The following is a 27,234-nucleotide window of genomic DNA, read 5'->3' on the forward strand; positions in this document are numbered from 1 at the left end:
ACTTGCATTAAAATATTCTAAATTCTGATTTAAAAATTACTCCTAGACAAATTACCACCAGCACTATTTGTACTGATCCTATTTCTTTCTACATGCTTACTTTAGAAAATGATTCATTTAGGTTCTGTGAGAAAGCTCCTTGCAGTGTATGAAAACTATCTAAACTCTTTTTTAAAAGATTTTATTTATTTATCTTTAGAGGAGAAGAGAAGGAGAGAAATATCAATGTATGGTTGCTTCTCATGAGTCCCCTGCGGGGAACTGCCCTGCAACCAAGGCATGTGCCCTGACTGGGAATCAAACCGCGATTGTGTGGTTCACAGGCCCATGCTCAATCCACTGAGCTACACCAGCCAGGGCCCGAAAACTATCTAAAATCTTAAAAATGTATTCATATGAATCTAATATGCATCCGAAGCCATGAAAAACTACAGTACATGAGTCTCTTTGTAAGTTAAAACTGTCTTTTAAGTGAATTATTTGTTTCCAGGCCCTTAAAGCAAAAGGGTTTTCTTTGGACTATATTACATAATTTTTATATTGTCCTTGTGGTTATTTTGCCATGTCTTAGAATAACATATGTGGGGATCTATTGGCAGGTCACCTGTTTTTGTTGGGGGATGGAGAGATCATAGAAAAAGGTAGTCATACTTGTTGAGGAGGAAATTTTTTTTTTTAAAGGAATGATCTTACATATTCAGTTCCTGAATAATTTAGTTTTTAATTAAAAACTCCAAAAATGTTAACTGTAAGATTCAGGATTCTTGAGTATTTCTCAGTGGCAAAGCAGAGGAATAGAATGTAGTGGAGCTTTTATAAATGAATACACTTAAATCACTTGGTGTTTTTAAGTCAGTTCATTCATTCCATTAAAGGAATTTTTATTGAACAAACTATGCTATAGTTACACAAATAGATTATGGAATAAAGTAAAGAAGTCCTGCCACTAACATCACAGTATTTTCATTTGTCTGTGTTCTCTTCTAGTTTTAGTCTGTGACACAAACATTTCTTCTTAGTTGTCACATCATAAGTGCAATTCTCTGTTCTCATTTTCCCTCTTAATATTGTGGGTATCTCTCATATAGATCGTTTTGTATGGCTGTGTGATATTCTATTAAAGAATGTCTTCTTAATCGCATAGTATTGGAATTTTAATTATTTTAATCTTAGCTTCTTCTAAACTATTTTTTCACCCAATGCTAAGAAATAACATTAAAAGTTAACAGTAAGTTCACTTTACCTTGTCACTTTAGGTTTATAACCTTAAAACCCAAAGTTATTATAGGGAAATGTGCCTGGAAAGATGTACAAATTTCACTTCCCTTTTTGCTTGTGGTTAAAAATAGCCTGCTATGTTTCTTTTCTTCTAAGATCTTCTAAAAAGATTTTTTTTCCAGCCAGTACCATAATTTTTTTAAAAAGTCATTTGTTAGCAGTACCTTGTTGATGGTACATTTGGTGGGGGTGTGGGAATGTCCCAGAGTTCAATGAAAGAAAAACACATAAAAATAAAATAGCTTTTATGATATATAACTGTACCTTTTATGTTTTTTATGCCTGAGATAAGATTTTTTTTAAATTTTAGCGCCTATTTTTAGTTGTTTTATTCCTTCTGGTGATGATAGGATTGTTTTGGCAGTGCTGTGTGCATCTGGAAAGATTAAGTATTCTTCCGAGGCACAATTGGAATGAAACAATTAAGGTATTTTTCAGTCTGCTGTTAGGTACCACAATGGCCAAAGCATCGCATTTCAGCTATTTTTAAATGTGTTTTCATAAGCGATATCTATAATTCCCATTCCAAATTTTTAAAATATTTCAGATGTCAGTCATTTGCTTAGAAACGTTTTTAGAAAGTATATTACGACATGATAGACAAAAACATTAATTGATGATGGTCTAATAAATAAGAGCATGCAATTAGTGAATCTTTAAAAGGCTGTTCTCACATGGATGATTATTTTTGCAGAATTGAATACTTTAAGGCTTTAATTTTATACTTATTGCTAGATCATTATATCTAATTATTTTGACCATTTATTCAAATAATAAACCTCCAAGTCTGAATATTTATAGTGAAAAATGAGTTTGGAGAAAAGAAAATAATTATATGTCTTTTTCTCCCTGCTATTTTATTCTGCCTGCTATCAGAGTACAAAAATATACATTCACATCAGTCTGTTGTATCGTATTCTTGGATCAGACAGATTTAGTTACAATACATACACAGGTCAGCCAGTGTTAAAAGACTGAAAAGAATGAACACTTCAAATGAGGACAGATGAGCTATGCATTCTGTAATGATAAAACAGGTGTTTTGGAAGATAAACAGTGTTCAAAAGCAAAGATTTAAATACTTTTGCATCTCTAATTACTTTATTCTGGTTACTAGACAAAAAGCAAATAGCTTTCAGATGAAATCTAAACTTTCTGTAGAATAATTGAAATACACAATGTTGAATAGTTCTAACTTTGTTCTTTTTTAGAGAAACAAACTTTATGAGTGGGAAAATAAACTTTTTAAAGAAACTCTTTTCTTAGTTAATTTTTAAAAAATTAATGTCAATTTTATCATGGTGCTTTTGACAGCACCATAGAATTATTTACCATCAGTTGTAAATTATTTTGCATGTGCTTCCCAGAGTCAGACATACAAAGCTGAGCAGTCTGGGCGGTGAGGATGCTAACCTATTTTCTGTTTTTGTTTACAGGACGGTGAACTTTGACATAATAAAATACTTGTATGATTTCTTGTGAAAACAAGCTTCAAAGCCATATGGACACTGTGACAATGACTAAGCCAAGCTGTGTTCATCCAACTATTTAGCTGGCCAGGGAGAGGAGTTCTTTGGCTCTATTGGATTTGTCCAGACAGGTGCTGGCCCAGCATGGTATCTGATGAAAATACTCTGATTGGTCTGGGTGGATGTGAGCAGAAGACTATTTACCAGAGACCCTGGAGTATTTGGAAGCAATGTGTTAATTATAAACAGCAGGGTTTGAGCACAATCTGTTCTATTCTTAATGATGTTATCTTAACACTGAAATTGCCTGAAACCCATTTACTTAGGACTACATTTTGCTGTGAACTATCCCCTGTGCTTTGAAGGTGCCAGCAGCCCTTGTATATAAGCCCAGTCTTTTCACTTCCTCTCCACGGGATCCTTTGCAGTTTCTTGCCAAAGCAGATTTTCCTAAGGCCCCTGTTTTAAAAGATCATAGTTGCAAAAAATAATAAATAGAAGCCTTTTTTTAATTCAAGCTTGTATATGCTTATTTTTCACTCTGCTTTTCTCAAAAGGCAAAGTAGTTTGATTAAAAATTGGCCAACTTTCCACCGTCAGCTTACTTGATAACTAGTGTGTGAGGTTCATCTGGTCATTCTTGCCATTAAACCACCCAATTTAGCTTTGTAATCCGCATGATGGTTTTCTTTTTTTAACCATTGACTTTTGTAGTTCTACAATAAAATTTTTCTCAGTTATATCAGTGTAACCTTGAGTCTGGTTTTCTTGTCTGTTCATATTTTTATGGAAGATTTCTGTTAACAATTGAATAATTGAAAATTGAGCAGATTTAAAGTGCTCAGTTACAGAGACTAGTTTAAATTTCAGTGGCATCTTGAAGAAAAATTCTCACACTGGGCACTCCCAGATAGGAAGCCTTTTAAAAATGTGATTATATAACATTTTCTGGATCAAAGGAAACAAGTACTTGTCTACTTGCATTTATTTAGAGGTAATGAGTAGAGGGAGAAGACTGGAATTCCTTTTGTCTCCCTGCATATGACAGCAAGGGAAGACTTTCTTGCCCAAAGGATGGCATCCACAAAGGGTGATAGAGCTCCCTCACCCTGAGTCTTTTATCCCACAGAAGATGGTAAAATTTTGTGTGTACAGAAGCCAGCGTCCAGGGAAAACCATGTGCATTGGAAATTCAAGCTTAGGTCTCCTGCACATAGAAATTGATGTATCATTACAGTAGTGAGGAAAGAGTAAAGAAAAAAATGGAGTCGGTATAGTGAAGCTGATAAATGACTAAAATGAAGTAGGTTGAGGCTGAGGAAATAATCGTATCCTTGTTTTAACTGGCCTGGGAACATAAACTTTTGAGCTTTTCAGTTGTACATATGTCCTGTACATATATCTATATATCCTATAGATAATCCTCTGAAGAACTTAGGAAAGCATGTTCATGTGTCCAGACCACCTGACATGCATATCCAGATAACCATACAGAGATTACCATCTCAGACCAATCCAGAAGCTAAGAATGCAGGACTGATTTTTTTCTTAAGAATGAACTTTTTACTATTAACTCAAAATTTTTCCCTTTTCTTTGGAACACTCTGGATGTTACTTAGATCATTGACTAAAACTGCCATTTTCAGCAAAGTCAGATTTATTTACACTTGATTAACAGTTTGGATAGCTGATTTTGGGAAGAACAATGCCACTTAGGGCAGTTTCAGCCTTCATAGTTTGTTATAAAGTGGTAGGTCTGCTGTGCAGCCTTTTTAGATAGGCTGGGACCAGTCTGCATTATAAGGGAAGCACTCTAGAGTATCAGAGAGGGAAGATAACGTCAAAGAGGGAACATGGGAGAAGGACAGAAAGGAGGCAGTTTGTTGTGACTCTCCATGGCTTCACCTTACTGTTGGCCAACTGTCCACTGCCTAGCACGATGCCTCTCCTGTGTGGCCCCACACTGAGCTGCACTGCAGAATGCCTTGGAACGAGATTTTCTCAGCCCCTGACAGGGCCATCAGTCAGAAATTTCTTGTTATTTACTTTCTAATGACTTGCTAAATGACTCACTAATTTGATTAATTTATTAAATGAAGACTTAATATGGATATTAGTATTTTACGTGGGTCATCTGCAAGTGAATCCTCTAAATTGAAAGGTATAAATCTCCAATTACAGGAGGGAGTAGAATGATGAGATTTATGCTGGTTGGTGGGCCAGATATTTTCATTAAAAGAAGGAAGTTCTTACATTATACTCAGCATCTATTCTACTTAGTTAAAAGTGCTTTAGGTGGTAGAAGAAGGTTGCCAAGCTGTGAGTTTTTAGATTTTTTTTTGTATATGGCTAATCCAGATTTAAAATGTCTTCTTTCAATTACCATGACCCAGGTATACATAGTCAGGTGGAGATACTAACCTCCTCTTCCTACTTTCATGTCAATTTCAATCCCTGAATTCATTGCCGAAGCAGTTCTTTTTCAATAACTCCAGAAATGACTGTGAGCCAGCTAGCCTCTTCTCATTAAGCCCTAAAGTCAGAAAGGGGTCAAGTCCCTAGGGCAGCAGTTAAGAGTTAGGGCTCTAGAGTAAGACTACCTTGGATCAAATACTGGCTGTATCTGTACAGGCTGTGTGACTTTAGGCAAGTTATTGAATCTCTGTGCCTGTTTTTGCACCTGTACAATGGAGAATTGAACTACTTTAAGGAGTGGTTTAGATCACAGGTGGCAAACACAAGGCCCATGGGCCACATCTGGCCCTCCACTTGTTTTATCCGGCCCAGCACATTGTTTCTACCCAGCCGCAGCGCCAAGCTCCTTGCCCCTAGTTAAGGAGTAGTTACATTTATACAGTCCTAAAACTACATTTGACCCTTCGAAGGCAATTGTTAGGCTGATGTGGCCCCTGGTGGAAATAAGTTTCACACCCCTGGTTCAGAGGATTAATTAATTAAACATTTAAGGCAATACTTCTCAGGGGCAGTTTTGCCCTTACGGGAATGATTACAATTTCTGGAGACTTTTTTGTCCCAGCTAGTGGAGGGTAGAGGCCTAGGATGCTGCTAACCATACTAGGTGGATATCCCACAGCAATATCAGGTCCAAAGTGTCAATACTGCCAAGGTTGAGAAACTGAATTAAGCGAGGTACCTGTCACATATAAGTGCTTAATAAATGGTAGGTACTGTTATTACCATGAAATATTTACCAATATTTGTGGCCTAGAAAGAAGCTAAGTGAGAATGTGGTAGGTTTACAGCTAAAAAAAGATGTACTCTGGCCAAACTCTACCTATGAAAGTTATTTCTTATTTAAAATTTGAGGGTTATTCAAATGGATACAATACCTTGTAATTTTTTTTATTAAAGATTTTTAAAATTTATGTATTTTAGAAGGACAGAGAGAGAGAAAGGGACAGAAACATCAATTGTCTCTGGCACACCTGCAACCCAGACTTGTGCCCTGACCACGAATTGAACCTGCGACCTCTCTTTTGTGAAACAATGCCTAGCCCACTGAACCACCTGTCAAGGCTGTATTTTTATTTTTAGAATGAAATTGTCTACTAGGTTCTAATCCATATGCAGATTTCATTACTTATTGTTCAGAATCTTGTTGAATAGTCAGTCAAATGCATCAGCTGAGAATGATTGATTCAGAACAGATGACTGAGAAATTACATTGTTTGCCCTCAAGGTATGATGGCTAGACAGTGGTGCACCTGCAGTGGGTTCATTATAGTTAACCAACAACTGTTTAATGTAATTCAGGTGGTCCAGGACATGAAATCTCAGTAAGAAGAAGCTTCCTTAATCCCTCCACAGTCTGCCCCACTCTGTTTGTACTACACAAAGAAAAGCAGTTGGGCCATGGTGGAGACATAGGTAGATAAGCTTCGCTTCCTCGCACAACCAAAGAAGGATAAAAATCAATTAAAAAAACAAAACAAAACAAGATTGGCCAGAAAATTGAACTATATGGAAGTCTGACAAGGAATTAAAGAAACATTCATCCAGATAGGTAGGAGGGGTGGAGACAGGAAACTGGGGCAGCAAGGGCAGGTGTCAAGGCAGCAGCTGGCGGACCAGGATATCTCACATATATGTACAGATGAATGGGGAGAAACGAGTGGGGAGAGAGACAATGCAACCCAGGGTTCCAGCACAGGAAACTAAAACCTCAAAACCTCTGGCTATGAAAACTTGTGGAAGGTTATGGTGGCAGGAGAAACTCCCAGGCTTTACAGGAGAGTCTGTTAGGGGGGCTCACAGGATCCTAGAATGTGCACAGGCCCACCCACCTGGGTATCAGCACTAGAAAGGGCATAATCTGCTTATGGGAAGCAAGGGAAGTTCCCTCCCCCACATATAGTACCACACACAACATGGCATAGTGGGTTGCCACTCCCCACCGCTGTGAACGCCTAAGGCTCTGACCGATACAATATAAGAGGTGCACTCAGACAAAGTAATGCGGTGCAAATGAAAGAACAGATAAAAGCTCCAGAAAAAGAACTAAGCGATGAAGAGATAGCCAACCTATCAAGTGCATTGTTCAAAACACTGGTAATCAAGATGCTCACAGAAATGGCTGAGTATGGTCACAAAATAGAAGAAAAAATTAAGTCTATGAAAAGTGAAATAAAAAAAATATGCAGGGAACCAACAGTGAAGGGAAGGAAACTGGGACTCAAATCAGTGAGCTGGAACAAAAGGAAGAAAAAATCATTCAATCAGAACAGAATGAAGAAACAAGAATTAAAAAAAAATGAGAGGCTTAGGAATCTCTGGGACAACTTTAAATGTTCCAACATTTGAATCATAGAGATGCCAGAAGGAGAAAAGGAAGAGCAAGAAATTGAAAACTTACTTGAAAAAATAATGGAGAACTTCCCCAATCTGGCAAAAGAAATAGGCTTCCAGGAAATTCAGGTAGCTCAGAGAGTCCCAGAGAAGTTGGACCCAAGGAAGCACACACCATGGCACATCATAATTACATTACCCAAGCTTAAAGGAGAGAATGTTAAAAGCAGCAAGAGGAAAGGAGATAGTTAACTACAAAGGAGTGACCATCAGACTGTCAGCTGATCTCTCAAAAGAAACCTTGCAGGCAAGAAGGGGCTGGAAAGAAGTATTCCAAGTCATGAAAGGCAAGGACCTATGTCCAAGATGACTCTTTCCAGCAAAGCTATAATTTAGAATGGAAGGGCAGATAAAGTGTTTCCCAGATAAGGTCAAGTTTAAGGGAGTTCATCATCACCAAGTCCTTATATGAAATGTTAAAGGGACTTAGAAAAAGAAGATCAAAACTATGAACAGTAAAATGACAACAAACTCACAACTATCAGTAAGAATATAACAAAAACAAAAACTAAGCCAATAACTAGAAGAGGATCAGAGTCATGGAAATGGAGATCACATGGAGGGTTATCAGCCAGAATGGGGAGGGGGAAAAATGGGGGGAAAGGTACAGTGAATAAGAAGCCTTAAGTGGTGGGTAAAAAATAGAGGGGTTAAGAATAGTATAAGGAGTGGAGAAGCCAAAGAACTCATGTATGACACATGAACATGAACTAAGCAGAGGAGCAGAGAATGCTGAGCGAGGTGGGGTGCCTAGCATAGAAGTTTAAAGGGGAGAGAAAAATGGGGCAACTGTAATAGCATAATTAATAAAATATACTTTAAAAATGTAATTCTAGAAAGCAATAACAATATCCATATGCAAAATATCCTAGCATAAAATAATTGGTTTTGTTTCTAAATATAAATAAATAATTGAATTTAAAAGAGGTAAAATAATGGTCTAAATCTAGAAATAATGCATCCTTTATCACATACTTTGTGGTCTCTAAAATAGTAGATAAAATGTGACAACTGCCTCGTATGCTCAGTCAGGGTTATGATGGTGTCCTCTCTTGCTACCCAATGCCTCGCACTATTGCGTACTATAATTGTTTGCATTTCATGCCTTTAGCCATGAACAGAGACTCGGAGGTAATTAGACCAGAGGTTGATATTATTCAGCTTCGTTTCCTACATTTTGAGCTTCATCTGCTACAAAGTGGGACTGCCTATTATATATGAATAGTTTAGATAATTTTGCATGTAATTTTAGTCTGCTGAAAAAATTTGCTTTCAAAAATGCTTAGTAGAGCTCAGAGAAATCTTTCCTATCAAGATATCAACATTTCACTCAAATTTGCCATTAAATGCCCTGAATACACAGTGTTCATTTTCCAACAGTGACACATTCATGAGGCACAGTATGAGAACTAGAAATTTGGTAGAGCAGAGAAAATTATAATCAATCCATTCATTTAACTGCATGTTGATGCACAGTAATGATGGGAATTTTAGAAGGCATTTAGCTGTTGGAGTAAATACTGGTAGCTTTTGGCATGATGGAAAAGCCTGGATTCTTAGTCAGTAAAGATCTGCCTTGGTGTTAGATAAACCATCATTCATTTCTTGGTCTATAAAGGAGTTGAGAGTCTGATTTAACAGCAGTTTCCATAAAAGTATTCAGTAATAATTCAGCAATCATTCAGCAAATTCTAAGTAGCAGCTATGAGCCAGGCATTGTGTAGGATACAGGAGATACAGATTTCTGACCTGGACAACAAGTACTGTCAACATTGGCAAAGACATTCTTTGAGGTTGGAAATCCTTGGGGAGGAGTTAGGTCTGTGGTGTGAGGAAGGTTGTGAGTTCAGTTTTAGACCTGTTGCCCTTGATGTGCTTATAAGTTCAAAGAGTGATATGAAGTAAGTGGTTGGATTTAGGTTAGGGATCAGAGTTACTGACAAGAATAAGTGTGGGAGTCATCAGAATACAGGTAACTAATGAGTTAAGGTCTTAGTTCTTAAAGTAGTTCCATGGCATGGTGAGGGGGAAGCCATCTTGAAATGAGAAATGAATTAAAGACAATATATAGAAGGTGGTTATAACTATTGTTCTTCCAATGTTCATATCAACGTTATTTACAATAGCCAAGTACTGGAAACAGCCTGAGTGCCCATCAGTAAATGAGTGGATAAAAAACTGTGGTACATTTACACAATGTAATACTATGCAGAAGAAAGAAAGAAGGAGCTCCTACCCTTTGCAACAGCATGGATGGACCTAGGGAGTATTACGCTAAGTGAAGCCAGGTGGTGAAAGACAAATACCATATGATCTCACCTAGAAATGGAACCTAATCAACAAAACAAACAAATGAGCAAAATAGAACCAGACACTTGGAAATAAAGAACAAACTGACAGTGACCAGAGTGGATGGGAGAAAGGGATAACGGGGAAAGAAGGGAAAGGGATAAACCAAGAAACACAAATAAAGGACTTATTGGAACCAACAATAGAGGGGGGATTGATTGTGGGAGTCAGCAGGAACAGGGCAGGGGAGAGCAATGGAGAAAAAGGCAGGACAACTAACTGTACCTGAACAGCAATAAAAAAAGATATAGAAGGTGGTTATAACTATTGCTCTTCAACTGAAAGTTAATTTAATTATTTAAGTAACAATTTTCCACTATTCATGTAAACCTCATTTGCTTCAGTATCTGAAGCAGCAGTAAGAAACCTGGGCTAAGTTCCATGTAGTATAGGGCCCCAAAATGAAAAGCCAAGCCAACTTAGAATTTTAGCTCTGTGGAGAGTGTTAGATCCAAAAACATCTTCATCACTTTTGGGTGACTTTCACAATACAGTTGACCCTTGAACAAAATGGGTTTGAATTGTACAAGTCCACTTATATGTTGCTGTTTTTTTCAATATATTGGAATTTTTTTGGAGATTCACTATATATAACTTGAAAAAACTGGCAAACTGCATAACCTACAAATACTGAGAAAATTAAGAAAAATGTATGTCATAAATGCATAAAATATCTTTTCATTTTTTCTTATGATTTTCTTAATAACATTTTTTCTACCTTACTTTATTCTACAAATGCAGTATATAGTACATATGGACAAAATATGTATTAATCTACTGTTTATGCTATTGACAAGGCTTCCAGTCAACAGTAGTTAAGTTTTCAAGGAGTCAAAAGTTATATGTGGATTTTTGACTACATGGGGCGGAGTTGGGGGTTGCTGACCCCTAACCTCTGCTTTGTTCAGGGGTCAACTATAATAGAAGCATTTCTCTGGCTCAGGTGTTTATGGAGCTTCTTAACCTTCTTTAGATTCACATTATAAGACTCATTCATTTGGAAATGAAGGGAGCCTCAAAGGAACTGATATGCACTAACCCATAGACATCCACAAGGAAAGATGCTGAAACAGAAACTCCTGATGTTTTATGCATCAGTCTTGCTTTATTTAATTAAAAAATGTTGACTGTTAGTACAAGTTTCTGTATATTTACTTCTAATTACTATATTGTTCTTGTAATTTAACAGAAAGTATAATTGTGTTTTATAGAGAGAAAGAAAAGACAGGTCAGGTGGACCAATGGCAAACAGCAGTCTGAAATATGATTGGTAGGAGAATTAAGATTAAAGTTTCACCAAAAATGTTTAGAGTGACAAGTTTTTTTTTAATTTAATCTTTATTGTATTTTTTCCATTATTATTTAGTGCCCTTGTAGCCACCTTCCCAGAGTGACAAGTTTTTTTAGTCATTTATATACAAGTAGAAATGTGAATCTACATCAACATAATAAAAACATCAAAAACTAATTCTCAAATATGTGTTTTCAATATGTATCTTAGTAGAATTGCTTATTTAAAATGCTTATTATGATAATAAAATGGGAGAAAGAACAAAACAGAAAAGTAAGAAAAGAGTCAAAAATGAAGTATGGGAGGAGGAAGGCAGTGAATAGGTGACAGCTTACAGAAATTTTAATCAAAATGGCACAGGAACAGGATGTTCCAGTTTTCTATTGCTGGAAACAAACCACCACATACTTAATCGCCCAAAGACAATTTTGATCATAAAACTGTAGTTTTGGCAGGTCTTAACTCCAAACAGCAGCTTGAGACTCAAGTTGGAGTCCCATGAAGACTGGCCTCATGTCTGGCCTCACATTTGGCCTCATGTCTGGAGGCTGGTGCCTGCTGGTGCCTCTTACCTGGAACACCTGTGTGTGATCTCTGTGCTCTCTGCTCTTCCTCAGGACATGATGATTAGGTTCAGAAAGCCAGCATCCCAAGAGGTGCTGCAAGGCCTTGTTTAATCCAGCATCAGAAGTTATATTGCATCACTTTGGCAGCATTGAGTTTAAGGCAGTGAGTATAGCCTACTTATATTTAAAGTGAACGAAATTAAACCATCTTCTTGATAGAAGGAATGTCAAAGAAATTGCAAACAGGCTTTATTTTATGTCATTTCCAAATTTGAATTGGTGTGGCAGTGACTGTCGATTGTCCCTCTACCCTCAACAAGTATCTCTCCTTCCTTCTTCTAAAGCACAGGAGCTGTGGCTACAAGGAGGCCAATGTGGTTGGAGCACAGGAAACAAAAGCAATTGTGGAAAAGATGGAATCAAAGAAGTCATGGGGCTAGGTCATGTGTGACCCTTTTGGGACACTGAAAAACTTTGTTTTTTTCTTTGTTTTTAAATTGAATTTATTGGTGTGACATTGGTTAAAAAATTATATAGGTTTTAAGTGTACAACACTATAAAACATTTCTTATATTGTATTGGGGGTTTATCGCCCCAAGTCCAGTCTCCTCCCATCACCATTTATGCCCTCTATACCCTCTTCCCCCCACTGCTCTTTCTCTCTGGAAATCACCATACTGTTGTCTGTGTCTAAAGGCTTTTTTTTGTCTTTGCTTAATTCCTTCTTTTTCACCCAGGCCCACAACTCCCTTCCCCTCTGACAGCTATCACTCTGTTCTCTAAGTCTGTTTCCATTTTGTTAGTTTATTTGGTTCATTAGATTCCACATATGAGTGACATTATATGGCATTAGTCTTCCTCTGAACTGCTTATTTCACTTAGCATAATGCTTTCCAGGCCCATCCATGCCATTGCAAAGGGTAAGATCTCCTTCCTTTTTACTGCTGTGTAGTATTCCATTGTATAAACATACCACAGCTTTTTTACCCACTCATCTACTGATGGGTACTTACTATTTCCAGGTCTTAGCAATTGTAAACAATGTTGCTATGAACATAAGGATACATATGTTCTTTTGAATTGGTGTTTCAGGGTTCCTGGAAGTGGAATCACTGGGTCATAAGACAGTACCACGTCTAATTTTTTGAGGAAACTTCATACTGCTTTCCATAGTGGCTACACCAGTCTACATTCCCACAAACTGTGCATGATTGTTCCCTTTTCTCCACACCCTCACCAGCACTTGTGGTTTGCTGATTTATTATTGATGATAGCCATTCTGACAGGTGTGAGGTGACATCCCGTTGGGGTTTTAATTTGCATCTTTCTGATGATTAATGACATTAAGCATCTTTTCATATGTCTATTGGCCATCTGTATGTCCTCTTTGGAGAAGTGTCTATTCAGGTGTTTTGCTCATTTTTGAATTGGGTTGTTTTTCTGGCTGGTGTTGAGTTGTGTAAGTTCTTCATATATTTTTGATATTCACCGTTTATCAAATGTATCACTAGTGGATATGTTCTTCCATTCAGTGGGTTGTCTTCATTTTGTTGATGATTTCCTTTGCTGTGCAAAAACATCTTTGATGTAGTCTCATTTTTTCCTTTTGTTTCCTTTGCTTGAGGTGATATATCAGAAAAAATACTGCTATGAGAAATGTTCAAGATTTTACTGCCTTGGTTTTTATTCTATATGATGAGGAGAGTTTTGAGCAGAGGAGTCACATGATCTGACTTTGATTGGATTCACCATCTGGATCACTGGATACCACACTGAGATAGCTATAGGGGAGATGAGGATAAAAACAGGAAGAATAGTTAGAAGGCTATTAAACTAATCTGAACAGAGAGGTAATGGTCGTTCAGGTATTGGTGTTATCAGTGGAGGTGTTGAGAAGTTGTTAGGTTTTGGATATAATTTGAAGGAAATGTCTACAGAATGTACTAATTAACTGGATATTGATTGTGAAAGAGTCAAGGTAGATGCCACAGTTTTTGATGTGAACATCTGGAAGAGTAGAAGTAAGCAAAGATCCAGGGGTTCAGGTGTGGACATGATAAATTGGAGGTTGCTATTAAGTATCTAAATGGAGATGTCAAGGAGACAGTTAGACAAGACTGCTGTTCAGGGCAGAAGCCCAGGCTGGGGATATCACGTGGGGTTGCCAGTACTTAAATGGAAACATGTAATGGAACAGTGTATATAAAGGAATGGTGATTGACTCTGCTGGGCTAGAAAAGCTGTCCTATTCACTGGCTGAGCCCCACCTGGGAGCATTCAGAGCACCTCTAGAAGGGGACTTTCTTCCTGGGAAGTTGCTGCTAAACTGTGAGGAACCTTGGTCAGTTTTTCTGTGGGAAGATAGGATTCACTTAAGTACTAAAATTTAAAATACTCAATTGTAATACAAAACTTTTAACTGGTCTTTGCAGTATTAAAAAGAAAAAAGGGAGTGACTGCATCATTTAGATATAACAATATATGTTATGCCTAGTCTGCACAAAATGACCTCTAAATCCTGAGTTCACAGGTAAAATATGCTATTTAAATTTCAAAAGCCCATTGTTTTAGAGCTATTCTTATTAGTATATATTTATTTTTTCTCCATTTTAGAAATAAACAAATAAGGTTAAATGCTGAATTTCTCCATCATAAAGAAAAATTTCTTCTAAATAGATCTAAGCAGGATTATTTGTTAATTAATATCTAACTTTTTCCAGAAACTATTCATCTATCTTTTGTTGCATTTTTCCCCTAATCATGACACATCAACCACTGAATCACACTCAGTAGAGGGCATGCTTGGAGTTGTGGCTCCAGATGTTGGATTTGTTTGCACGGATTTTCTCTTACTTTCCATTGTGAACAATGGCAGTCATTAACAAGGCAATTATAGGAGGCAGAACAGAGTGAAACCAACAGGCCTGTATAATGATTAAAACTGTCAAGATAGTTCCATCATCATCATACAATAACTAACAGCTACCTGAGTAAGAAAGATGAGGACAAGAGTTATATTACTGGGTACACATTGTTTATTAGATGGAAATTGATTTTTCTTTTCCTCATACTTTCCACTGTTAAAACTATATGATAGTAATAATGATAACTGTTACTTGCACACCTATGTGCCTGGTACTGTAATAGACAATTCACATATATTATGTGTAATGCTTATATTGTATAGTTTGGATAAAAAATGTACTCACTCAGCTGACAGCAGAATGCCTTTTAGGGAAGAAAATACCTTGCTGGGTAGGTAGAAACAAAAGTTGAGAAAGAAGATGCAGGAAGGGAAGAAGATGAGACTTGAATTCTTCCTTGGAAGAAGTGAGGCAGCAGAAAGATGGCTGAACCCTTCCGCATTAAAAAAAAGAGGAAGAATGTGTTTTTGATTCTGAGGATCAATACAAGGTCTGCCGAACAAGAGCTTGTATGGGTGGGTGATATAACCAAGAAGAAATTCTGACTTATTGCTTTACAATTCAAGATGTGACTGTTTTTTAGAACCCTTCAGTTTTCTGTAACAGTCTGTCACGGGCAATAACCATGCTCTGGGAGAGATGACTTGCAGGAAAGAGGCTATTTCCTACAAATGGGCTGACACTAGAGTAAGTTGCTGTTAAAGCCTACAAAATAATAAGGGAAACCACAAACTTAGTTGAAATAAGAAATGGATTAGAAGTGACCATGAGAATGTAAACCTCAAACTCCTCCGTTTAAACGAGGAATTCAGGTACATCTTGGATGTGACCAATCCAAACAAAAAGTATCACATATTTTATTTTTTATAAATGAATTAGCTTTTGAGCCCCCACTTTTCTTGATGGTAGAAACTAACAGGCCAATTCAAGATTAATTCAGCCTTTTGTAGTTTGAATTTGGCCTCCCAGGGTTCTTTTCCTTTCCCTCCATCCATATTGTCAGGCCTATGCACGGCTGGACTCTGTATTCATGAGACTATTGTGCAGGCAGTGGAATAGCTGAGGACAGAAGCTAGCTGGCATTGTCTGACCCAGTATTTCTTTTCACTTGGTAAGGTAATGCATCCTCTGCAGTGGATACAGAAGTTTCTCACAGGCTGTGCCCATTCTCATAAGGCTGTCTGCATGACTCTTCTGCAGGCTTCCTTGTCCCTGATTACCCAATCTTGTTCCTTGTAGGCTCCTGACCAACCTGACAAGCCATTCACAACTGCCCCCAAGTCAGACTGTAATCTTACTTGGATCCACTTCTCTCTTTATTCAAAACTGCCCACTGAGAGGCTTTCTACTCACCACTGTCTTTTCACTTCCACTGAGTAGGGCTCTATTGCAACAACAGTCCATTTTCAGCTTGCACAAACATACAGAGCTTACCCATCTTTGAAACAAAAACAGCCTTTTTGTCTTGCATCAGTTGATCATGAGGAAACCCACAATGAAGCCATACAAATGACCTGAGGAACAGGCATTGGTGCAATGGTGGATCTGGGCCTCCTGTTCTTGTGCTTTCTTGTGTTTTCTGGACATATTTGAGATTGATCTCTGATGTATCATTTCCATTTGAAAATGGATAGAGGCTAATAAATTGGTAGGTCTGAGAGTACCCAGTTCATCATAATGGATAATTTTGGCCATGTGACCCTTGATGTCCACGGTTTGGTGCTTACTCCTACCAAGACACTGTAGCATATCAAGAACTATTTGCTCAGCCTAAAGGGGGACCTTGCTCCACTGCTGCATATCGGGATTTTCCAGAGGCTCCACGCAGCATCCTTTTCTCTGACAGGCCTCTATTACCATGGTAACTACTGGATTATACAGCCCACAAGACAGGGTTACTAGTACTATAGCCTATATCCATGGCAGACCTCTTTCCTGCTCTGGTCCCTACCCAGAAATAGCAGTCCTGTTTTCACTTATAAATGGGAAGGAGTAGTACATAGTGCCTCCAGAATCTGAAGAAGCCTATGAAGCACTCTTCCTTTGTTAGCAATAGAATATACACATGCAATAACTTACATTTACTTTGGAAGGGATGTCACATCATGTCCTAGACCACCAACTCCCAAAACTTTACATATGTGGAAGGCTTCTGAATTGTCATGAAGCTTATTTCCCATATAGCACCTGGACATAGGCATTGCCATACTGTGCATGCACCTAGATTCCTTGTAGGTTCTTACTTAGTAGACCCACTAATACCATGTCATCGACACAGTGTACCAACGTGAGGTTTTATGTAATATCCAGATGGCTCAGGTGCCTTCGTGTGGGGACAACTTTGCCAGCAAGTCCCCTCGTCTGCCATGAATGAAAGTGAAACTACCAAGATGTGATCTGCTTGGGGAGGAAAGGTGGCCGATCCCTCAAAGGGGAAGGGCCAAGAGCCCCTTCCTCAAGGGGCTTTTATTGGGTTTATTTGCAAGAATATAGGTAAGAATCAAACAATAGATAGCATTCAAAGAACTCTGGGTGACATAGCTAAAGAGCCATAAAACTTTGAGGAACAAACTTCTTGTTTGGACCCTTATCATTTAAATGAGAGCATTCTAAACAAAGCAGGTTTCACAGGATTTTACATATTCTTTCTTATGCTTGATCACCCAAGATCCTACTCTAGCCAGGCAAGGGGCTGCACCACCTTCCCTATCACAGGTTTTCAATCTTAAGTGGATTAGAGCCAAGAAGCCCTTCTCCCAGAGGACATGGGGACTCAGCTATGTCAAAATAGCTGGTGGCGGGGGGGAGGTCCATCACTCCCTCTTTGTTGCAGCCCCCCGAGTCCTTCCATGATGGCCTCCCAAGTGATTGTGTCTGGCTTAGGTTGCCCCTCCTCTGAGGGGTCGTACTGGTCATTGACTAACTGACCAAGCATTGGGGGCAGGGGATGAAGCAGAGACAAGCTTTGTCTCCTTAGTGGCTCACATTCCGGAGGTCACTCACTCAGCCTTAGCCGTGGTGGGGGGCAGTTACAACTCCTGAAACCAGGCAGAGCAGTTCCCAACACTTTTGGGTATATTGTAACAGAGAGCAGGGGAATTAGCATAACCCTGGAATAAGATCATGAATATATATAATTGTTTGTTATATATAAATAAGAAATGCATGTGATTCTGCTTTCTGATGGGCATTGAAAAAATGTATTTGCTAGATCAAAAGCTGTGTATTAAATAAGTCAGAAAGCATTTCAACCCTACAGCAAAAAAAGATAAATCTACAAAAAAATGACTTCCCTTAGCCCATCAGAAAGCTGAGGTGGTAGAGCAACCAACTTGCTAGAGATCTAGGGAAAGATAGGTGACTGGAAACTAAAGAAAACCAAGACATGAGCATTTGTTTACCCTGGACCAGATGCCAGGTGTCATATAAGCTGGTAAAAATAATACAGCTAAAGTTTTTAACAAGTTGCTAAAGACTGAATGTCACCTATTATGAGAATATAGAATTCCTGGGAGATGCAGACAAAGAGTGAATTTACAAGTATTCACAGGTTCTTCGATGTTCCCCAGAAAGATGGAAGGCAGGGCAAGAGACTGAAGAAATTCTCCTCCATTGTGCTGGCTTGAGAGAGGGGAGAAACAGCTGCTGGGGAAAGGCATGAAGATCCACTCAAATGTCTTTCCCCAACTTCCTTATGGGTGAAAAAAAGGCCATAAACCACTGGGGGGAAAGGAAACAAATCTAATAATCATTGGGGACACATTGCAGCCAAAGGAAAGGAACAGAAAAATAAATGTCTACTACTGAAGAAGATCAACGAAGTTGGTAAACTAACCAAGAAAAAAGAAGACACGAATAACTTTAAAATAGAAAGAATATAACCACTCATTTCACAGTCATTGTAAGGAAAAAATACAATGTCTGTCCAGAAGGTATCCAGCCATGTATTATGAAAAATAGAGACATTTATTGAAGAAGATACAAGATACAAGAAACATTGTACATAGGACAATGATGTCTCAGTCCCCTTCAAAGTCAGTTCTCCCAATTACCATCAGCTGCCCCATCATATTTTCCTGAATCTCACTGATGGTCTGAAATCTCTTCCATTTCAAAGGTGATTTTAGTTTTGGAAAAAGCCAGAAGTTGCAGGGTACCAACTCTGGGCTGTAGGGGGGCCGAGTCACCTGAGTGATTTGATGTTTTTCCAAAAAACTCTGCACAAGAGGTGATGCAGGAATGAGTACATTGTTATGATGGAGCTGCCAATCACCAGTTGTCCACAGCTGCATCCAAATAGTTTCTGCTTCCACAGAGGAATGTTCAAGCTTAACACACAATTTGATGCAGATTTGTCATTGTTCATGCCTGTGCATTCCAGTCCACTCTCCTTGGCTGCTCGATTTCATTGATGTGGTGAAAACTGTTCTCATTATATCAACAGTAGCTGGATTTTTTTCCTGGACAGACCTTATAAAATGTTTTGAATAGTCCTATGCCCATGAATTTTATTATTCAAATGAAATGAAACTTATAACACACAAATTACTAAAACTTACGCAAAAAGTAATAACCTAAGGAGCCCTGTACATCACTGGAGAATTCTAACATTTATTGAAGGGAGAAATAATAACTACTCTATATAAGTTCTTTCTGAAAATAAGAAGAAATGGGAACATTTTTCATCTCATTTTACAAGGGAAACATTACTCTGATACCAAAACCAAAAACATAATAAGAAAACTTGCAGACAAATATCCCTCATTAAAATAGATACAGAAATCCACAGCAAGATAATGAATCAAACACAGTGAATATATAAAAATAATATATCATAACCAAGTGAGGTTTTCTCAAGGATGCAAGACTGATTTAATATCCAAAAAGTCAATCAATATCATGCACCAGTCAATAGACTAAAAAAGAAAACCACATGATTAATAGGTAATGAAAATCATTTGACAAAATTCAACATCCATTTATGACTTTAAAAAACTAACCTCCATGCAAATGACAAATTAAAAGAACTTTCTCTACTTGGTAAAGGACAGCTGTGAAAAACCTACAGCTAACATCACAACTAATGTTGAAAGACCTAGTGCTTCCCTTCAACATCAGGAATAAGGCAAAGATGCCTACCCTCACTACTCCTATAAAATATACTCTCATCATTCCTATTCATACTCTAATAAATAAGTTACATATGCTGGAGAGTCTAGCCCATGCAATAACAGAAAAAAAAAATAAAATCATGCAGGCTAGAATACAAGATATAAAAACGTCACTAACTGCATAGACCTAATTTACTATGCAGGGAATCCCAACTGTCTATAAAAAACAAACTTCTAGAAGTCATAAGTGACTTTAGCAATGCTACAGAATACAAGGGCAATATACAAAAATTAATTGTATTTCTTTATACTAGAAATGAACAATCAGAAACTGAAATAGGCCCTGGCTTGTATGACTCAGAAGATTGGGTGCTGGCCTGTCAACCACAAGAGTCTCTGGTTTGATTTCTGGTTGGGGCACATGCCTGGGTTTCGGGCCAGGTCCCTGGTGGGGGGTGAGTGAGAGGCAACCACACACTGATGTTTCCCTCTCTTTCTCCCAACCTTCCCCTGTGTCTAAAAATGAATAAATAAAATCTTTTAAAAAAGAATCTGAAATAAAAAATGCGGTAGTACCAAAAATCAGGAGATACTTAGATATAAACAAATTACAACATTTGTATGTTGAAAACTACAGGACTAGTGGGATGGAGTAGGACAGAGTGAATTACATTTCCCCATACACATGAGAGAAACTCCTGGTCAATCTATGGAGGAACAGCGCAAACAGCCAACAGTTCCCCAGCATATATGAAAATAGGAGACCAGAAATTGTAACGGACACTGAAAGACCAGATGGTAAGGAGGTGGTTGTAGGACAGTAGGGTCTCAGGGACCTGAGCAAAGATAGGAGCAGCAATGGCCTTGGCCGGCGCCAAGCACCCAGTGCCCAGTGCTTCTACCACGGATTCTTTGGGAGCCCCGGGCCTGCCGAAGGGTCCTTGGAAGAGACATCAGCTTCCTCCCTCCCTGGCCAAGCAAGGTTGACACTGGAAGAGACCTGTTTGCTTGGGTTTGCAGAGAGGGTACTAAGGACAAAGGGTGGTGATCAACCACGGAGTCTGTGGTCGCCAGCTTGGGAGAATTGAGAGGCGCAGTGTCCAGCTCTGACTCTGATACTCACCAGTCTGGCTGGGGGATGAGGCTGTGCTGAGAGGCAGGCTTTCTTAAGGAGACATTTTTGGAAAGTAAACTGAAGGATTCTCGTGCCACAGCCACTTGACCTGCTCCCCACCCACCCTGGCAGCGATCCACAGGTTGGGCGGAAGCCCTTGCGTTCCCCCACAGAACTGGGAAGGGTCCCGAACTCGCAGGACCCAGGCAGCCTGGCTTGTGCACGCACATCCCCGCACCCCAGCCCACAGCGATGACCCCTAAAGAAAGTGCTCTGAAGAGGACCTAGATCCCCTTCCTGAGGTTCTGGGGAGAGGCACCAGGTTGGCTCCTGGGAGAGCCCTTGCAGAAAGACCACACAAATCACCCCACAGCTTGCTGCAGCCAGCGAGACCAGAAAAACTGGTTTGGCCAGTTTGAAATCAACAAGAGACGTTTGTTTCTTTTTAAAGTAATCTTGTATCTTTTTAATTTTATTATTGTTTTATCTTTCAATACTCTTTTCCTCTATTTTCTTCTTTCTTGTTTTACTCCTTCTTCCTTTCTTTCCAAACTTATCACATCTTTCTCTCTTCTCCTGCCTTTTTTTCTTTTACCCACAAGTGACACAAACAACTTGGAACTGCGAAAAGACCAGAGTTGGACCCAAAGAGGGGCATCCCAATAGTAGAGACAGAGAGACAATTTTCACTTTGCTATAGCAGAGAAGCCACAAGTTGCTGCGTATTTGTATCATTATTATTTTCTTCATTATTCTCACTTCTTTTATATTTCAGTAGTATCTTTGTATTCCTCTTTTTTCTCTATAGGCTTCTTTGCCTTGGCTGGTTATATTGTATCATTTGACAGGTTTTCCCTGTTCTCTCCTCCACAGTGTATTGCTAATTTTCTATACTTCACGCCACTTGTTTTCCTTTAGCACACCACCCAAAGTTCTATACCCCCTATTCATGTTACCCAGATCACAAAGAGTCTGTCATATGATTGTTGCTTTAATATTATTTTAAATAATAGCTGTTCTATACAACTGTAAATACTTCACAACGCATCTCTCGGGTCTTAGCCCACTTCACAGTTTCCTGAACTCTATTACTGTAGTGGTTAACTCTATTTGCTCTCACACTACACCTATTTACTATCCTTTACTCTCACTTTACCTCAGAATCTGACCTCCCACAATCTCACTGCTTTCTAGATCCAACTCACAAGCCTTCCCTCCCCAACAAGAGACTTATATTTTGTCCATCTTTTCTTAAAAGAGGCAAGTTGGGTGGAAGACCATGGTTAACACTATACATAGCCTAAAGATCTTCTATCTCTTCTCTACCTGCTGTGACTGTAAATATCATAAAATACTCTCCTTCTGTCATAAACCATTTTGCCTCCCCCTCCAACTGATCACACACACACACACACACACACACACACAAAGGAGTAGGTGGAAGCAGTGAACACCAGGATACCCACTGGAAAAGGAAACCCAACAACAAAGGAACCACCAACAGATAACAACAGAAGAAGGTAAAGGAGGGAGTAGAAACCATACAAACCTCAATCCAAGACCTATCTGGAAATACAACTAAATAGTGTAGAAACTTACCCAGTACAAACAACTGAACAAGAGCAAAAGAGAATCCTCAAAATCTTGTACACATGGAAGAACTAACTTCAACCTAACCTGCCCTTACCAGCACAATAAAATACAAGAAGTGGTAGACAGAGTGACCCTCAGTTAACAAGCTGGTGGGAAGGACCCGCAAAAGAAAGACTCAAAAACAACCAAAACCCAAAGACGAACACAGAGCCAACTTAAACATCAGCCCAAGACAAGTGAGCTTGGGAGATCAAGGAGACTACACCACCAAAACTCACAGGCATTACACCACAGAAGTTCACACCATAAACCCAAGAAGCCAGAAGAAATCAATTCAAGAAGCTGAAGCTAACAAGAAGAGTCTCACAAACAATGGAAAGACAAAAACAATCCCCAAATGAAAGGAAAGGAGGAAGCCTCAGAGAGAATGTTAGATGAAATAGAGGCAAGTCAACTATCAGAGCACTGGTTATCAGAAAGTTCAAAGAGCTCAAAACTACAGGGGAGGTACAATGAACTCACTGCAAACTATATCAACATGAAAAGGGAAATAGAAACTATCAGCAAAGGCCAAGAGGAAATGAAGAATACAATTTCTGAACTGAAGACACAGTAGAAGGAATCAAAAGCAGAATCAATGAAGGAGAAGATCGAATCAGTGAGTTAGAGGACAAAGTAGAAAAAAACACCCAGAAAGAGCAAGAAAAGAAAAAGAGGCTCAGAAAATATGAAGAAGGATTAAGAGAAATGCAAGACAATATGAAACATAACAATATCTGAATAGTAGGGTTACCAGAAGGAGAAGAAGAACAAGGGATAGAAAACCTATTTCAAAAAGTAAAGAGGGTAAACTTCCCTAATTTAAAGAGAGAAAAAGTCACACAAATTCAGTAAACACAGACAATCCCAATCAAGTGGAACCCAAAGAGGCCCACTTCAAGACACATCATCATTAAAATGGCAACATTCCAAGATAAAGAGAAAATTTTTAAAGGCAGCAAGGGAGAAAAAGGAAGTAACATACAAGGGAGCCCCAGTAAGGTTGGCAGCTGACTTCTCAATGGAAACACTCCAAGCAAGAAGAGAATGGCAAGAAATAATTCAAGTAATGAGAATCAGAGGACTGCAACCAAGGCTGCTTTACTAAGAAAGGCTCTCAATCAAGATACAGGGCCAAATAAAGAGCTTCCAAGACAAAAGATGTCCAAAAGAATATGCCTCCACCAAACAAGCTGTGCAAGAGTTGCTAAAAGGACTGCTTTAAGGAAAGGAAGGAAATGAGAGAGACAGAGAGGAACACAGGTACACAAATGGCAATGACTAAGTACCTATCAATAATAACCTTAAATGTAAATGGATTAAATGCTCCAATCAAAACACACAGAATAGCTGAATGGATAAGAAAGCATGACCCACACATATGCTGCCTAAAAAAACCCACCTCAGGACAAAACAGCTACACAGACTAAAAGTGAAGAGATGGAAACCAATTTTCCAAGCAAATGAACAAGAAAAAAAAAAAAAACAGGGCAGCAATACTCATATCAGACAAAATAGACTTCAAAAAAGGGGCCATAAACAGAGATCCAGAGGTCACTTCATAATATTCAAGGCAAGAATCCACCAAGAAGACATAAACATTGTAAATATATATGCAGTCAACATAGGAACACCCAAATATATAAGTAAAATCTTAGAGGACTTCAAGAAACATATTGACAGCAACACAATTATAGTAGGGGATTTTAACACCCCACTGTCAAAAATGGACAGATCTTAAAAACAAAATATCAACAAAGATATTGTGGCATTGAACAGTGCCCTAGATGAAATGGACTGAACTGATGTATATAGAGCCCTTCATCCCAAAGAACCTAAATACACATTCTTTTCAAATGCGCATGGAACATTTTCAAAGATAGATCACATGATAGAACACAAAACAAACCTCAACAAACTAAAGAAAATTGAAATCATACCAAGCATTTTCTCTGACCACAGCAACTGAAATTAGAAACCAATTCCACAGGAAAAAACCCAAAACACCCAAAGTCATGGAAATTGAATAGCACGCTGTTAAACAACGAATGGGTCAAGAATGAAATTAGGGAAGAAATCAAAAAGTTTCTGGAAACAAATAAAAATGAACTCACAACAACCCAAAACTTATGGAACACAGGGAAGGCAGCCCTGAGAGGGAAGTTCATAGCAATGCAGGCCTGTCTAAAAAAGATAGAAACATTTTAAACAAACAACCTAACCCTATACCTACAAGAACTGATGGAAAATAACAAAGACAGCCCAGAGCAAGTAGAAGAAAAGAAATAACCAAGATCAGAGCAGAATTAAATGACATAGAGGCTAAATTCACAATTCTAAGAATCAATGAATCCAGGAGTTGGTTTGTTGAAAAGATAAACAAAATAGACAAGCCTTTAAGTAGACTCATCAAAAAAAGAGAGAGAGAGAGAGAGAGGACCCAAACACAATTAGAAATGAAAGAGGAGAGATTACAACTGACACCACAGAAATAGAAGGGATTGTAAGAAATTACTAAGAACTGCATGCCAAGAAATTTGAAAGCATAGGTGAAATGGACACATTTCTAGAAAAGTATAATCTCCCAAAACTCAATGAAGAAAAAGCAGAAAGCCTGAATAGACCCATAACAGTAGATGAAATTGAAGCAGTAATAAAAAAACTCCCATCACACAAAAGCCCTGGACCAGATGGTTTTACAGAAGAATTCTACAAAGCATTTAAGGAAGAGCTAACCCCTATTCTTCACACACTGTTCCAAGAAATCCAAAATGATGAAAGATTCCCAAACTCTTTATGAAGCCAGCATCATCCTAGTTCCAAAACCAGATACAGACACAACAAAGAAAGAAAACTTCAGGCAATTTCACTGATGAACATAAACACTAAAATCCTCAACAAAATATTGGCAAATCACACTGTAATCAAAACAGCATGGTACTGGCATAAAAACAGGCACATAGACCAACGGAATAGAACAGAGAGCCCAGAAATGAACCCAAATCTCTACAGTCAATTAATATTTGAAAAAGGGGGCAGTAACATAAAATGGAGTAAAGATAGTATTTCAACAAATGGTGTTGCGAAAACTGGACAGCTATGTGCAAAAAAATGAAACTCTAGCACCAAATTACACCACACATAAAAATAAATTTAAGGTGGATAAAAGACTTAAATACAAGCTGGGAAACCATTAAAGCCCTAGAGGAGAACATTGGCAGGAAAATCTCAGATATTCCACGCAGCAATATTTATACTGATATGTCCCCTAGAGCAAGGGACATAAAGGAAAAAATAAACAAATTGGATCTCATCAAAATTATAAGCTTCTGCATGGATAAGGAAAACAGTATCAAAATAAAAAGAGAAGCAACAGCATGGGAAAACATATTTGCCAATGATACCTCAGACAAAGGTTTAATCTGTAAAATATATAAAGAACTCACACGATTCCATTATAAGAAGACAAGCAATCCAATTAAAAAATGGGCAAAGGACTTGAACAGACACTTCTCCAAGAAGGACATACAGAGGATCCAGAGACACATAAAAAGATGCTCAATATTGCTAGCTATCAGAGAGATGCAAATTAAAATCACAACGAGATACCACTTTACACCAGTCAGAATGGCCATCATAGACAAAGCAACAAACAACAAGTGCTGGAGATGTTGTGGGGAAAAGGGGACCCTAGTTCACTGTTGGTAGGATTGTAGACTGATACAACCACTATGGAAAACAGAATGGAATTTTCTAAGAAAACTAAAAATGAACATGCCTTTTGACCCAGCAATTCCACTGTTAGGAGTATATCCTAAGAACCCTGAAACACCAATCCAAAAAAACCTATGCACTCCAATATTTATAGCAGCACAATTTATGATAGCCAGGAGTTGGAAGCAACCTAGGTGCCCATCAATGAATGAATGGATCCAAAAACTATGATACATTTACACAATGGAATTCTATGCAGCAGAGAGAAAGAAGGAGCTTCTACCCTTTGCAGCATCATGGATGAAACTGGAAAGCATTATGCTGAGTGAAATAAGCCAGGCAGTGAAAGACAAATACCATATGATTTCACCTTTAACAGGAACCTAAACAACAAAACAAACAAGCAAGCAAAGTATGAGCAAAGACACTGAAACACAGAACAGGCTGACAGGGATCAGAGGGGAGAGTGGAAAAAATCACAGGGGAAAAGGGTAAGGATTCACATGAACAAGTATAAAGGACACATGGACAACAACTAAGGTGGGGAGTGGAAATGGGAGGGAGGTGGGGAGCACTGTGGGGGTGGGCTGGGATGGGAGTAAAAGACAGAAAACCGTACTTGAGCCATAATTTTTAACAAAATTTTAAAAAAGAAAACTACAAAATAACAATGATGAGAGGGCCTAAATAAGTGGAGATATACTCTGTTCATGAATCGAATGATTGTATAGTTACTTCTCCCCAAATTTACATATAAATTTAATGCAATAATATTCAAAATCCTAGCAGGATTTTTTGGGAAAGAAATTGATAAAGCTGATTGTAAAATTTATATAGAAATGCAAAGGAAATAGAATAGTCAAAACAATTTTTCAAAAATGAAAAAAAACCTGGAGGATTTACACTAACAGATTTAAAGG

The 27,234-nt window shown here is 38.3% G+C and overlaps 1 protein-coding gene across 4 annotated transcripts in view; it reads left to right on the forward strand.

The window, feature by feature from the left end:
- The window catches only part of ORC5 (origin recognition complex subunit 5), a 91,694-nt gene extending 88,261 nt beyond the window's left edge, over positions 1-3,433 (forward strand). For all 4 annotated transcript variants that reach the window (XM_037057076.1, XM_037057075.1, XM_037057078.1 and 1 more), the window contains one exon: positions 2,715-3,433. In XM_037057076.1, the coding sequence (XP_036912971.1) occupies positions 2,715-2,760 (46 nt within the window). In that variant the 3' untranslated portion in view covers positions 2,761-3,433. The remainder of the gene's footprint in view (positions 1-2,714) is intronic.
- The last annotated feature ends 23,801 nt before the right edge of the window (positions 3,434-27,234 follow it).

This window comes from Sturnira hondurensis, unplaced genomic scaffold (genome assembly GCF_014824575.4).
Source record: "Sturnira hondurensis isolate 20B ecotype Veracruz unplaced genomic scaffold, ASM1482457v3 Scaffold0009314, whole genome shotgun sequence".
Lineage (NCBI taxonomy): Eukaryota > Metazoa > Chordata > Mammalia > Chiroptera > Phyllostomidae > Sturnira > Sturnira hondurensis.